The 15,380-nt window shown below is 35.6% G+C and overlaps 1 protein-coding gene across 1 annotated transcript in view; it reads right to left on the minus strand.

Moving 5' to 3' along the window:
• Nucleotides 1-246: 246 nt before the first annotated feature.
• Nucleotides 247-15,380, minus strand: part of LOC127873514 (homeobox protein caupolican-like) — a 31,373-nt gene continuing 16,239 nt past the window's right edge. The window contains exons 3-5 of the mRNA XM_052417397.1: nucleotides 13,782-13,897; nucleotides 10,278-10,609; nucleotides 247-2,587 (exon numbers count right to left, since the gene is read on the minus strand). Of these exons, the coding sequence (XP_052273357.1) occupies nucleotides 1,875-2,587; nucleotides 10,278-10,609; nucleotides 13,782-13,897 (1,161 nt within the window). The 3' untranslated portion in view covers nucleotides 247-1,874. The remainder of the gene's footprint in view (nucleotides 2,588-10,277; nucleotides 10,610-13,781; nucleotides 13,898-15,380) is intronic.

Raw genomic sequence — 15,380 nt, forward strand, 5'->3', positions numbered from 1 at the left:
TGATCCAATTTAGAAGGATGGGAGAGTCCACTAGGCATAAATGGGTTAACTCTCTTCTACCCTCCTGTTGTCAATATACAAAAGCACTGACATTTCATCTTAACAGCTTTTTTCTAGTTCCCAGATAAACATGGTGGTCATACCACGTGGTATGCATGTCATTGTTGGTTGAAAACATGCTTGCCAAAATATTTAAAAACATAGGTAGTGCTAACTTTTCCTCGTGGTAAATAATCAAGTAGGAAATAAGGTACACAGCTTTTTTTTATTAAAGCGGATTAAATATAACTTAACAGGTCAGTCGAAAATACAAACAATCTCGCTCGTCGAAACTGGTCAATATGGTTAATGAAACGGATCGTGTACGAAGCCAGACTAAAAAGCGTACAATAAAGGCAGTATGTTGTCGTAAATATTACGTAACCATGCTCGCAGAACATATTAATATTGTATGCTGTCATCAGTGGTAAATAAAATCGATATTCTATTGGAAACAACACATTTCAGCTTTTAATTGTTGATTATTATTAATTAAATATTTTCTTCACAATAAGAACTTAAACAATGTCGATGCTACAAAGTACGGCTGCAGATATGAATGCATGCAGAGCATTTCAAACGTCAACAAAATAAATGAAACACAAGTAACAAAATAACGTAAATAAAAATAATTTCATAATCTCATACTGGTTATAAGTACATCGAATGTAGATCAAACATTTGAGGTTAAATTTAAATCAAGACTTTTCAACATATCAAGAGAAAAACAACATATTCTTACATGAAGTTGTGTAAAGCATCAAAACCAGGGTATAAGTTAACTCGTATATTGAGAAAATCGTCTATTTAATTCATTTAAATTTCTTATACGTACAGCACATACGCACGATAATGAATGTTCGGTTAAGAGGATATCCGAATATCACTCATGTCTGTCCGAATTCTCAAAAAGCAATCCGGATATTCAAACCAGTAAAATATTTAAACGAAGAAGCACTTTCTCTGCTTTTAAACTAAGCACATATATTGCAATAAATTAGCATTTATTTAATTATATAAAATACATACCGAGCGTTTAATGTTACACCGCCAAACGAGATGCAGCGATATTTAAATTCTGCACGTATAGGTATACGTTAAACTGTACAATAATAGTTGACTGTTGAAATAAATATTGACTATATATTGCGTTAACGGCCTCTCTCGTAACACTGTTAAACACTCATTCAAACGAATCAAACGATAGCACATTTTAGGAATAGGGATTGGGTCTACACAGTAAACATTTCTCTAAACGTGCACCGCGCTTAGAACATTACATGACTTAATATAATTGGGTCATGTTCTGTGAAAAAGGGGCTTAATACATGTGCGTAAAGTGTCGTCCCAGATTAGCCTGTGAATTCCGCACAGGCTAATAAGGGACGACACTTTCCGCTTTTATGATATTTTCTGTTTGAAGAAAGTATCTTCTTAGCAAAAATCCAGTTTAGGCGGAAAGTGTTTTCTCAGATTAACCTGTACGAACTGCACATGCTAATCTGGGACGACACTTTACACACATGCATTAAACCCCCATTTTACAAAGCACGGCACACAACGAAAAACACGTGTGCTTTCTGCTAAATGTTTGTGTAAATTTTATTTAATGTTCGGATTTTGAAAAAAAGACGATTGCACGTCGTGATTTACACTAAGCTTCATTTAAAAAACTGATATCAAGAAATTCATATAGTTTGATCGATCAAGTATTAAAGCATCAAAAAGTTATTGCAAGCGTTTAGCACGAGGTCGTTTTGAGAACAGCCGGGCCGATTACTCGCTTTTAATGAATGAACAGAACTGTTCAAACAATACGGAAATATGCAAACCGATTACAAAACAATTTTGCTTCGAACACGCAACCCGTCCAATTCTCGGGCGGGCGAAAATATTCCGGGCTGTAAGCGGGTCGCCTTTTCAACTAGTCCCTCTTTAAAGGCCTGTGCATCGGCACGTAGAGCCGCCATGTGAGACAAGTCTGACTTCGCCGCAGCCGTGGCGGTTGTAAGAGTATACGGGTATGAAAGCGTGGCGTGACTGAAAGAAAACGGGTATCCGTTTAACCCCATCGGGTACTGACCCACTCGGAAGTTTTGACTGTTGTGGTGGGCGTTTAAAAACGCCGGTCCATTAATCTGCCTGGAGCATACTATTGCCGGCGAAGAGTTTTGCGGTGTTGACGATTTCGTCGAACTAGATGAGTCTTTATTTCCAAGCACGTCCATCACTGACCATATTTTTGGTCTTGTAGGTCCATTTGCCACTGCATCATTTTTCTCTTTATTTACATTGTTGTTAATTGCGTTTTCGTCCACAGCCTCAACATTGGTTTCCCTTGGAGATTTTGAAACGAGACCGTCTCTCTCGTTACTATTTTTATAATCGTGCAGTCGTTCCGATTCACTGTCCCGAGATAAATTTAGAAGTTTTTCGCTGGTACGGTCTAAATCATCGCCGTCACCCAACTCACTTCTATCGCTGTCGTCATCATCATCGACACTGATGATTCTTTCAAACACTTCCCTGTCCGAAGAATGGCGTCTTTCTGTAAAGGAAAACAATCAACATTTTAATTATAGGTTAGAAATCTCGCTCTCTCAAGCAATTTCCAAAATACCCCCATGAAAGTTAAACACTTTTAAGTGATTAATTTGTTTTCGAAACACGTGTATGTGTTATATAACAACATGGACGCCAGGATAATATGACATACAATAGAATAATAACTGAACTAGAATCAGCCATATAATGTGGTCAGTTTTATTACTAGATCATCGTTTCATTTAAACACCATCAATAAATACTCGCTGAACAATTTCTTTAATAGAAAATAATTATCGGCGCACGTGGAATAAGAGGGCTCCAATAACAATCTCTGTAATCGAATCTTTTACCATCTAATACAATCAATTGTTTGCAAACAATCGCTCGCACGCGATGGCAATTTTGAAAACATCTTAAGGTAGAGTTCTGCAAGGTGTTATTTAAGTCCGTCCATCAATTCATTAGATTCGTTTAATGACTTCTTTACAGTGGCTCGCGCTTTCATTTCGAGAAGAATTGCAATGATCGCACGGTCTTTTCGCTTCATTACACGGTAAAATAAGAATATCCAGTTTCTAAAGCGGTGTTTTTTAATGGTACTTTCTTGTTAACAGTGCCATTTTCTTGTAGATCGCACTTTGAAGGCAAGCACGAGTCTGAAAGGAGTTTCGGAAATGAGTATCATCACAATAACCGATTACTCCTTTTTGCACAGACAATATATTAGTTTAAACTTTTAAGATTTCAAAGGGTGTATTGACTGCAAAAATGTTCCCGTACTATTCAATCGAATCATGATTATTTCAACTCACGATCGTGTCTCCACTTTGTGCGTACGATTACACTTGTTCTTAGAAGTGTTACAATCGCTGTACATGATTGATGGGGCATTACGATACAAAAAAAAATACTTAACATACCCTTCAGTCCGAGTCAAATTTTATTTTTCGAAATGGATATGAATTGATCTTAATATAACTATTGCTTACGATTATTATGTGAAAAGTAACTAAATTTTTAAACCGCACGCAATATATAAAAAATGAATTGAATTCTTCTGAGCTAAAATTTTCCGTGCAAAGCCATTATTTATACGATTGCATAAATAACACAATATATTATCTGTTATGAATCCTAAGAATTCTCGCACCACCCGTTTAGTCGGGACTTTTTAACACGTGTCAATCACACCTAATTTAATCGTTTTAACACCTGTAGCAATACTGTATCCTTGCTACATTAAAACATTTAAATTTTACGATAACCTTATCGTAAAATAACAAATCTATGACATGAGAAAAACACACAGAAATATCACAGCTCAGCATTCAAATACAAGAAGCAATGTTTCCAGTTTTGTACAGGGCCCGCATTACCTGCACACGGAATCATGCGTGAAGTCTAAAACCGCGCACTAAACATCCGTTCTTCTGTTTTATTTTATTCCCGCTTATCTGCCCATCAAACAAATTTTGAAACATGACATAGCTTTCTGAAATTTGACATGATTTCAAACAGTGTGGGAAACGGCTGTTCATTGTCCATGCTGCAATCGAAAAGAGTCTAAAATGATGAAAACCACTCTTTTAACATCTGGATGCAAACACTTATCTTAAATCGCAAGACGCTGGTTTTCGTATGTTTCTATAATATATGTGTATGGGTGGATTAATGGTAGACAACATATAGCGATAAGGTGTGTAATAGAGGTTTGTATTTTATGTATGCATTTGAGTTACTGGCCTTCATTTATCAATCAAGAGATGTAAGATAGATGACTCGATGTACTGACTGCTTAAAGCGCTCAGAATAAGCTTATTTTAGGTATTCGATTATATATTGATAGCCATTTACGTTATACCAACAGTTTGATTTTAAGATACATTCTTTACGGTGTTCGTAAAACAAAAATATCGTCGCGGGTATATAAGGAAATATACTATTTAAACTCTCAACCTTAGTAATTTCTTTCGTCGGCCATTGCTGTATATTTTAATCATTATGGTTGGCAAACAACATGCATCTTGAAAAATTTCACTATTGTGATTTACTGATTGTTTTATAAAAGCATCGAGTACGATATCAACGTCATGAAACGTGTACGAATCAAACAACGTATATCGCATTTGTCACTAGCCCAATAATGGCAAACCTCGAAATTGAAAATTGATGACAAATGTTTAAGTCATCATAAATCATGATCCAGTTTGAAAAAAAGAAAGAAACAGACGTTCTCGACAAAAGGGCAGCAGCTGTGCACGTTACATTTCAATGCGTTCTTTGACGAAACATGCATTACAACATCAAGATAAACCTAAAACAAATACAAGCATATTTCCGGCGAAGGAACTGTTGTCCTGTCTCTTGTACATAACGCTACTTTATTTTTAGAGCGCGCTCTGTAATGCATACTGATCTTTTAATAACTCTTCCCGAATCCGTTTCAAACAGACGCTGAGTAAAAGCATAGCCACCGGGGTTTTTGCTTGGCATTTTGAGTGACAGCCACGATAACTGTAGAAGCCCCATTAAGCCCGAGGTTGTCCGAATACGATATCCAAGATGGCGGATAACAGATAAAACCGCTTTATTGGAGTGTTAAAAACTGGCGGGCGGTTGTCAGTAAGGATAAATTGATTTTGTTGACTTAATGATAAGTCTTAATAGAATTAAATCAACTGTGAATGCATAGATAATCACACGCGGATATCGATTATGTACCTACTAAGTGACAGTTTTATATGCAGAGTTCGTACGCGTATATTTCTCGGAGCGAAGATACTGAGATGGTCGTAAAATGAAATCAGTATTCATGACTTGTTATCGCACCATTGATATTATTTCAATGCTAATATATAATATTGAGAACGCAGTGTAAATCACCTGATAAATACATCATGCGCAACATAAGACCAATGCATCATATTTGAGAAAGTTCACATAGGGACACTTCGATTGTAGTACCTACCGTCGAAACAATGAAAGATCATGCATCGACTAGACGATATTTAGTATAAATCCGAACTGAGCCCTTCGAGCATTAATATGTTTGTATATTTTTTTTATTAATAATTAGTTTTCAATGAAATAAATGCCAATAACGTCTAATAAAATTGATGCCATTTTGCATATCTTCGGTGGACAGATACAAAATGATAATATGCAAAATATGTGATTTTATTATGTTCCTCTTTTTCAGTCTTCATTGATGAGTGATTTACAACTCACGCATGAGACTAACAAATCGAATCCATCTAAGTTTTACCGAGCTTAACCCATTTATGCCTAGTGGACTCTCCCATCCTTCTAAATTGGATCAATTTATTTCCAAAATTAGGGATGTCTAGTATATTGTATTTCTATATTTAGAATATTTCTTTCAGATATTCCTTTAAGCAAACAACGCAGACCCTGATGAGACGCCGCATCATGCGGCGTCTCATCTGTGTCTACGCTGTTTGCCAAGGCCTTTTTTCTAGACGCTAGGCATAAATGGGTTAACCGATTGCAAGGATTTTCTCAAACCTAATTAACATGGAATTTGAATTTAAACCCAATTGACTTGTGTAATATAAGATAAATAACGGTCAAGGATACAATGTGTCTGCGCGCGATGATCATGTCTGTTAATGAACAAATAGAAACGTTATGACATGACAGTAATGATTGTCCTCGTTAACATCTCATTAATTAGTAATGAAATATTGTGTGTTTTGTGTTGACATCTCGAAACACCGTAATGGTATTATATTGAATATTTGTTTATTGTCTGTTTATCTAAACTCTGCGATGGAATTTCGAAATAATCGATCTAATTTTATAATAGTTTTGCCGGAGACGAATACCATATTGTACGTTCGCTTAAGATATTGTCTAATAACGGCATTTTTATGTAATACAAATCGCTTAAATTTATTTAATACAAAGAAAATCAAACAATAATGTAGAACGGGAAGTAGGACTGACAAGTAAATTTAGAATTTTCCCCATTTTTTATTATTTTTCACGGATATTTATTTATTAAAAAAATAATATATACATGAAGTTTTGTTCAGTGTTTTATTTTATTTTCTCACTGAAGCGTATGTAAAACAGACACCGGAAATCACTTAAATAAGAAATGGCAACTCTAACTGAAAGGGTTAACCTTAGGGAGTTGTAAACACGTATAACTTCGCTTTTTCAACGGAAACAGTTTATTTGATTTCACGATAATGAGCACTCTGAGGCAAAATATTTAACCTAAGCGAGCACTGAGCGAGGATATCGGTAACTAATCTAACAATATCTTTGGTGAACCTGCAATCTACACTGTACATCCATTATTTATCCCGGCCAATTTGGCACGTCAATTTTGAGACTGGTGTCACCGATGGTAATACGACAAGAAAAGGCAATAATTACATCATTGTTGCGTACCCTCATCCAACGTTAGATTGTCATCGCTTAAAAAAGCACTTACGCGATTACAAATATACACTTAAATCGACTGAATTTTAATACTTTTTGTGAATGAAACTTTCTGGCGGATATACGCCCATGGCAATGCACGCTTTGCATCAAACTTCGAACCCTGGTGTAAACATATACTTTTAGATACTGAATCGGATCCTTTTTATGAATGAAATTGTTTGGGAGGTATTTGAGTCCGCCCCCAACGGTAAACAGTTGAACGACGTTATATATTCATGCTGGCCGTTTGATATTACGCGTTTTTGTTTTTATCATTATTATTATTATTAAATAAAAATAATAATAATAAAAATAATGATGATAATAATAATAAAAAAAATAAAAATAATAATAATAATAATAAAAATAATAATAATAATAGTAATAATAATTATAAAAATAATAACAATAAAATAAAAATAATAATTATAATAATAATAATAATAATAATAATAGTAATAATAGTTATTATAATTATATCAATACTAATTAGAAAATAATAAGAAATAGTAATACTTTAATACGATCAGACGAGTTCACATTAATTGCAGAGAGTAAAACATAAAAAAATGACTTTTAACACAGATCATGTTAAATAAAGGGTTTAATCGACTATTCGTGCTTCAAATCATTTACAACATTTGAAGCTTCAAGAGTGATTCAGAATTAGGAAATTAAGAACCCGCCACACAAGTTGGGTCTTGCGATACCCTTACGAAAGGGGTCGAGCGTACTAAACCGGAAATAAACCCTTGCTAAAATTGCCATTATGATGACAAAGGTTGAGCAAATGGGGACAGGCATAAATCATTGTTAAGAAGAATGGCACAGTCTTAAGTTGATAATATATATTATCGAATACAATTTAAGAAAATTTATGTTTGTTATATGAACATTTTATGTATCAAAACAAGTTTAATTAAATAATAGCAGCAGCAAACGAAAGCGAGTCTATAAATAAAGCTGCACACATTGAATCTGAAGAAAAAGCGCATGAAGTAGAAGAAACTGTTTGACGACGTGAACTAGAAGTAATTTATGCCAGGACGCAAAGGAGAGACAACGCGTTTAGAAAAATAAGATCATCAGGAAATTTAAGAACAATTAAACAGTAGAATAAAATAACATTTATTTTCTTCGATAAACATCGTTTATTGTATATTGTGTCAATGAATTTTCATAGTGTAAACAATGAGACGTCTTATAACACGAGAGCCTCGTGCCATCCAGTAACCTGGAGCCACCCGGGTGGCGACCCCACCGGCAGGTGTCAGCCGGAAGTTATCTTATCTGCGCGCGACTCTTTATTTGTAAATATTTCAATTTTTCACATTATTTCTGCGATACATTCCAAGATAAGTACGGAAACTTGATCAATAAGTATTTTACGTTGTTATCTCCGTGCGTCTGCAATGTTATCAATGTTATTATTCCAAGATGAATCAGATATCTTTATAGTTGTCATAATTGTTAAAGGTCTCGTTAATATCAATCTATTTCGCAATTCTGAAGCTTTTCTTAGATAGCGAAAAATGCAATTAATATAAAAATAACAACGCGCTACTATCTTTCGACTTCTCAAAATGACAACAACTGAATGTACATTTGGGAAATTTAAAACAAGTTCAAACCTAGTTTTCATTCATTTATCTCTAATTTTATCAGGTATTTTCATAGAAAATGGTGAATTCCGTGTGTAGCATAAATGACTTGTTTTATATACATCAGCTTTGCATTGTGGCTATGTCCGCGTTGGTAAATCAAATGAGCGTGCAAACAGAGAATAGACTAATCCCGGAAAAGCACGAGTTTAGAAAAACCCACTAATCACCCCGGTACAAACAACGCTGGTCCATTACATCAACCAATGACAGCTTACTTTAAATCATAACAGTTGATACAGTGTGTGATTTTGAAAGGATTATAAATGGGTCAGCTTTATTTGTACCAGCAGATTAGTGGTTTTTCCAAAAAGTTGCTTTTTCCGGGATACATATATTAATACAAGTGCATGAACAACCCGATTTTGAGCACGCGCCATTCTTTCATTTTTATTCAGAACCCCAAGACCATAGCCCTTACTTTAATGCTACAGTTTCAATAAATGCATATAATATTGTTGATTTATTTTAACAGAATATTTTATTTACACTTTAAAGTTGGACTGCAATATGTGGGTTTAAAACGTTTATTTGGGTCATTATTATATTAAGAAATACTTTTGTCTTACTGTTGCTTATTGCACGTGTTGTAATTATTAAAACTATGTTTATCTGCAAGTATAAATTAAGATAACAGCGTATTTTTGACATGGTAATAATTAAGTTAATAATAAAACACGGAATCGCATCAAACGGAAATTGTTTCAGAAACTATAACAGATGGTGTTACAAGTTTGTTATGCACTTTAATTCCAAAATGCGTGTACACATATTAGTTAAACATATTTGTCAACAAAACATGTGACTTTGAACTAATTATCATTTTTTATGCAAACCTAATGATCATATAACGATAATGTTCGAGAGAATTAGCAATTTAATGTGGCCCATTTATGACACACGAGTTGGTACCATAATTATATTCTGATCAAAAACATTTCTAATGACTCCATTTTGTATAAAACTCGCTTTAAAGCAAGGATCTTGTTAGAATACCTTGTAAATGGGTCTTACTGTTATCAAATGGTGGTTTCGCTGGCGTTTTATTACTGCAAAATGTTGCGTGTAACATTTAAAATGCAAAGAAAATATCACATATTTTGCCATTAATAACGTAATAAATCGTTTTTATTAAGCGATAATTGTTTTTCCTTACGCGACATATGTCGACCCATATTAGAAGGCAGATAAAAAATAGTTTTCTGATTCAAAGTTCGTTACAGATGACTCTTGCATGGTGAGTTATAGATTCTGTTTAACGCAACCTGCGTAAAGTCAGATATTTAAGCTGTTTTATGGTGGTTTATTTGGATTTTTAGCCGTTTTCAACAGCTTTAAGTCATAACACGACGGTCAGATAAACGTCTCACGCGTTTCGCCCTAAATCGGGTTTTCCAGTGCCACAAGCACACACTTGCTGTTATATATTTCTGTTCGCATTGATTAAGAAACAAACGTTTGATACCGGTGACAATAACAAAATGGGGATAATTGGGTTCAATTTTATAGACAATAATATTCCAAATAATAAACAAAATCTGCTACATTTATGTTGGTAACATCCAGGAAAAGAATTACCTCTAGTATCATCTGACGCTGCGTTATTATGGGAGCTGTCCGACTCACTTCCGGTCAATTTCGGATCCATCTCCTCGTCACCGCTGACGTCATCTTCAGATCGATTGCGCGGCGACCACGTCATCTTGTTTTCCTTCTTCAGGCGCCGCCTGGCGTTCGCGAACCACGTGCTCACCTGGGTCAAGGTCATCTTGGTGATGATGGCGAGCATGATCTTCTCGCCCTTAGTCGGGTACGGGTTCTTCCGGTGCTCATAGAGCCAAGCCTTCAGCGTGTTCGTCGTCTCGCGCGTGGCGTTCTTCCGGCGCGAGTTAAGGTCAAGGCCACCGTACCTGCAAGACACGGAAGAAGCTGCATACTACTATTCAAATACGAATGAAGCACCTTTCATTTACAAAATGTATCAACAATGCATCGTCAACAGCAGCAACATCATAATCACCATTATAAGTACTATCATAACAATATAAAATAACAACTACAATCATGACCATTGTCGTGCTCTTCACCATCATGATCATCAACTGCATCGATAATACCAAAAATGAAAATACAGCGATGTTCTTCTAAATCTGGTCCGTTTTTAGTATCGCAATATTTAACGGACATGCGCGAACGCTTCCGGAAATTACCGAACTTATTGAAATTCTTGATTACTGAGTCGAAGTTATAGACTCATTGGCATACAGACCGATAAATGACACAGATGCATTTATATAACAATCACAATTTAAGTTCAATGAACCGATTTTGTACTAATGATCTAAGTTGACTGAAGCCACACACTAGACGAATTCTGTAATTTATGCACCGTGGTAAATCGTGTTAACATCTAGATTACTAATCAAGATCGGGACCCGTGTCTTTGAAATGCTATCAGTGTAATAGGTATGTCAGAATAGTTGTTCTTAAGTCGAGGGGTGAACTGTTTTTATATAGGTTATATTTTTAAAGGATTTGCTTAGACAGTTCTCCTCGAGTTCGTTTTCTGGGTAGAAACAGTCCGTAATTTAAACGTATAAGTATTTGCAGTACAAAATGGAGCAGAAATACTTCTGAAGAAAATGAAGCAACACCAAATCGTATTCGCCTGTTAAAATAAATCGTATCAAATGTATGTTTTATATTTATTGGCCCAGTCTAATTAATATCGTATATTTTTATGTGCAAAACATGACCCATAGTTTGTAGATGCACACATCCACGTGGAAAATAACAATGTGAACATTTTTGTGTAAAGCACAACTGCTATTCATAAACAATTTGTCACCTTGGATATAGACTCAACAACGATAGAAACCATCTTATACACATATATGCAAAACAAATTTGTATTTGCAAATATACTTCATGGGCAATAAAAACCACTAACAATTGTTTTAAGCGGTCAGTCAATGCACGAATAAATCATAAATCTCCAAATCTTTACAGAGCGAAATATCATTTATAAATAAATTAGCATGCTAATCAGCACCTGTCCGTACACTTATTACATATCGGACATGTTTTATTTCGCTCTTATTAGTATTTTATTCACACTGCGTCCGCTTCCTGCGTCCCCTTTTGCTGCGAGCTTGCATACTAAATTGACAATTATAATAAGTCAGAAACAATAACATGTTCTTGTTGTCTTACACAAGTGTCACATTATGTATTCACAAACAGGCGAAGTGTCGGTCCCCGTGTTAACAAATGTCACGGCATCAAACGAAGAAATGATGGTAGTTTATGTCGCATTTATTTTTATAGATACCATACCCAACCGCATTCGAAGTCACTGCGATAAAATCGACGCAAAATGTGTTTACGCCGTCACAAGCTTCGACGCTTGCTTGATGGAGAGCCGAACGGGTAAATGACGGGCTTAAGGCGATAAATAATGAAAGAAGTACGGCGTTTAGCATTGACATGAAGGACGGCGTTTATGGCGTATTCCGCGTTAAAAGGTCACGTGATACCAATGCGGAACGTCCCTTTGTAGTTAATTGGCCATAAAGAGACTGTCTACCGTACAATCTGGCAGAGCCGGTCGTCTGCGAAAAGCAAAACTTGTCGTCTGCTTTCGTTACGAGCACGTGCGCAGCAGTGTGTTCGAACAAAAGCTACGGCTGGCCAATGGGAGATAATTATTGCTTTCGCTAACGTTTAGTTTCAGTTTAGTCGTAATAAATGCAACCTATTTGAATTAAGGATGATATCGATGAGCGGTCCCGCATTCATCGGTTGTCTTTTTTGTATTCCTCTGACGACACTATTTATTGAGTTTCATGAGAATTTGATTACATGTTTTCGGAGAAATGTATTACAGTGTCTGTTAAACGGGTGTCAAGTTTATCTGCAAACAAATTACAAGGCGCGTTAGATTCACACAACGTGCCTTTTAATAGATGTCCGTAGCACAAACAAAATAAAAAATAAATGTATGTTAGTCATGATAACATTTGTTTAAACCGCTTTTAATCTGATGCAATGAATTCAATATGTTTTCCGAATTTCGAACGCTTTTGTAAATACAGTTTTTATTTCCGAAAGAGTTAAGTGCGATCCCGATGCATGTGCATTCAACGGAAAAAAAAACACGTCAGGACTGTCATGATAGGTTCATCAAAGAACGCAATAAGGGTTCAATCGTGTCTTGTTCTGAGAAAATTGGGCTAAATGCATGTGCGTAATGTTTCGTCCCAGATTAGCATGTGCAGTCCGCACAGGCTAATCAGGGACGACACTTTCCGCTTTAATGTTATTTTTCTTTTAAAAGAAGTCCCTTCTTACCGTTAATCTTGTTTAGGCAGAAAGTGTCGTCCCTGATTAACCTGTGCGGACTGCACAGGCTAATATGGGACGACACTTTACGCACATGCATTAAGCCCAGTTTTCTCAGAACGCGGCTCATTTGATATCATCCACACTACGAACAACCACGTGTTGTGTGATGTGTTTCTTTGAGTGAAGGAATTATCGATACGAAACTTAAAATGTAAATGTATTCCCCATGTATTCTAAGACTGGAATATAATTGTACCATACTGGAAGAGATTTAGTCCATGTCTACTGTCTAGTCCATAGATCTATAACGCCTTGTTTACTTAAACGATTTCCTATGTATGTACATGTATATTTAAATTACTCTAAGATTTCGGATGCTCTAAACTTTCGGTCGCACTCAGTTTTTGTTGCAAAATACTTATTTACGTTATTGCTTACCCTGCAATAAGGTAGAAACGTTACGTCTGCATTTTGTAGGTAGATGAATACCTAATACAAATTATTAAAGACGCAGTGAATACGGTAAAACTTCTCCTGTCTTAAAAAATATTTAGCCCAATTCGTCTTGATATCGCTAAATTCTTGTTATTTTGGCGTTGGCTTGGGTCCTTATGAAGAAAATGCTGTAGCAAAATAGAAATGTATTTGGCCAAATGTGTAAAATTGGAAACATTTTTTAACTCGGCGAATGGCAGGGTAAGCCATAACGCTATAATAAAACCGACGTTGGATGCTTACCCGGCGCCATACGGGTACAGGGTCAGGCTTGGATCGTAAGGGAAGCAGCCTCCCTGACTAGCAAGCGCGCGCCAAGTCTCCGATCCCTCCTTCAGATCGAACGCTGCGGAAGGATTCTGGAATTAAAAACAAAAAATGCATACTATTTTTTTATGTTTGTGTTATTTCAATACATGTAAATGCTGTGCAAAACTTAGGATAATTGTTTTAGTTGATGTTGTTATTATTATTAAGTTATTTATCTAAACGTTAATGCTTCATCAAAGTAAGTTAAAGTAAATACGTACTAGTAACACTAGAAATAGTATAACTTAATTTGTTCATTAGACTGCGACTCAATTAATACTGCAACTTGAACCGCAAAAAGATAATCACAATAAACTGTTCGCGAACAAAGCATGTCACCTGCACGGAAATATGTTTTAAAACGATGCCCGATTTTAACGAAATCCCAGTCCTCGACTCGAATTATTTTTTATGATTAATGGATGTTTATTTGAAGTCCCTGATAATTCAAACACATTTCATAAATTTAATCGAGTGTTTTTAAACCAGCGAACGGTTAACTTGATTTATGATGAAAAAATACAAAAGACGAATCACTTAATAACAAAATCGAGCTTGAATGCTAAGTCTAATCGCGTGCAATTAAAACAAGGCCAACGAAAAACCACATGTGGGTTGCTTTCCGTTAAATAGCATCTCAAATTCTGGCATAAAGTCGACAATAAAATTTTGTTGGAATCCCGCGGTTGTTAAATAAATCTCTGCCGCAAAGTGATCGTGGCCTAATCAAAATTTGTCAAAGATAAATTACACCCAACACGGTGCACCGCGAAATTTACAGATGCGTGAAAATCGCGCTGTTGTTCATTTGCACCTTTACACCGATTAATCGGAATGAGAGTTTGCTTCAACGCGACACAGGCTTTGTAATTCTGGCAGCGGTAATTTGTCATTACAAACTTTAATGTCCAACAAACGCATACGTTATATTTTTCGTGCATTGGATTATCTCTCTATTATAAGTTATTTATTTGAGCCGCGCTTTGTGAAAAGGGGGTTTAATGCATGTGCTTAAAGTGTCGTCCCAGTTTTGCCTGCGCTGTCTGCACAGGCTAATTGGGGACGAAACTTTCCGTCTTAACTTGATTTTTGCTAAGAAGAGTCTTTCCTGAAACGAAACATATAATAAAAGCGAAAAGTGTCGTCCCTGATAAGCCTATGCGGACTGTACTGGCTAATCTGGGACCACACTTTACGCACATGCAATAAACCCACTTTTCGCAGAGCACTGCTCATTTCAATTGTTTCTTTGAGTAGTAGTAGTAATATATCTTTATTTAAGTATCATCAATATACATACATGGTGATTACAATACAAATATTTACAAAATGTCATGACTTACTCAAGTTTTGAAATTACACATGATAAGAAAATACTGAAACTCTGGAAACATTATCGCGAGGGAGGTATTTTTATTTTTTAGACCAACACTATACAGGAAAATACATACACAACAACATGAAGCATAAATTTGATCAAAGCTATGATCACTTATTCACTTTCTTGAAACGGTCATGTCAACGTACTTGGAT

The sequence above is a fragment of the Dreissena polymorpha genome, chromosome 3 (genome assembly GCF_020536995.1).
Source record: "Dreissena polymorpha isolate Duluth1 chromosome 3, UMN_Dpol_1.0, whole genome shotgun sequence".
In the NCBI taxonomy this organism is placed as follows: domain Eukaryota; kingdom Metazoa; phylum Mollusca; class Bivalvia; order Myida; family Dreissenidae; genus Dreissena; species Dreissena polymorpha.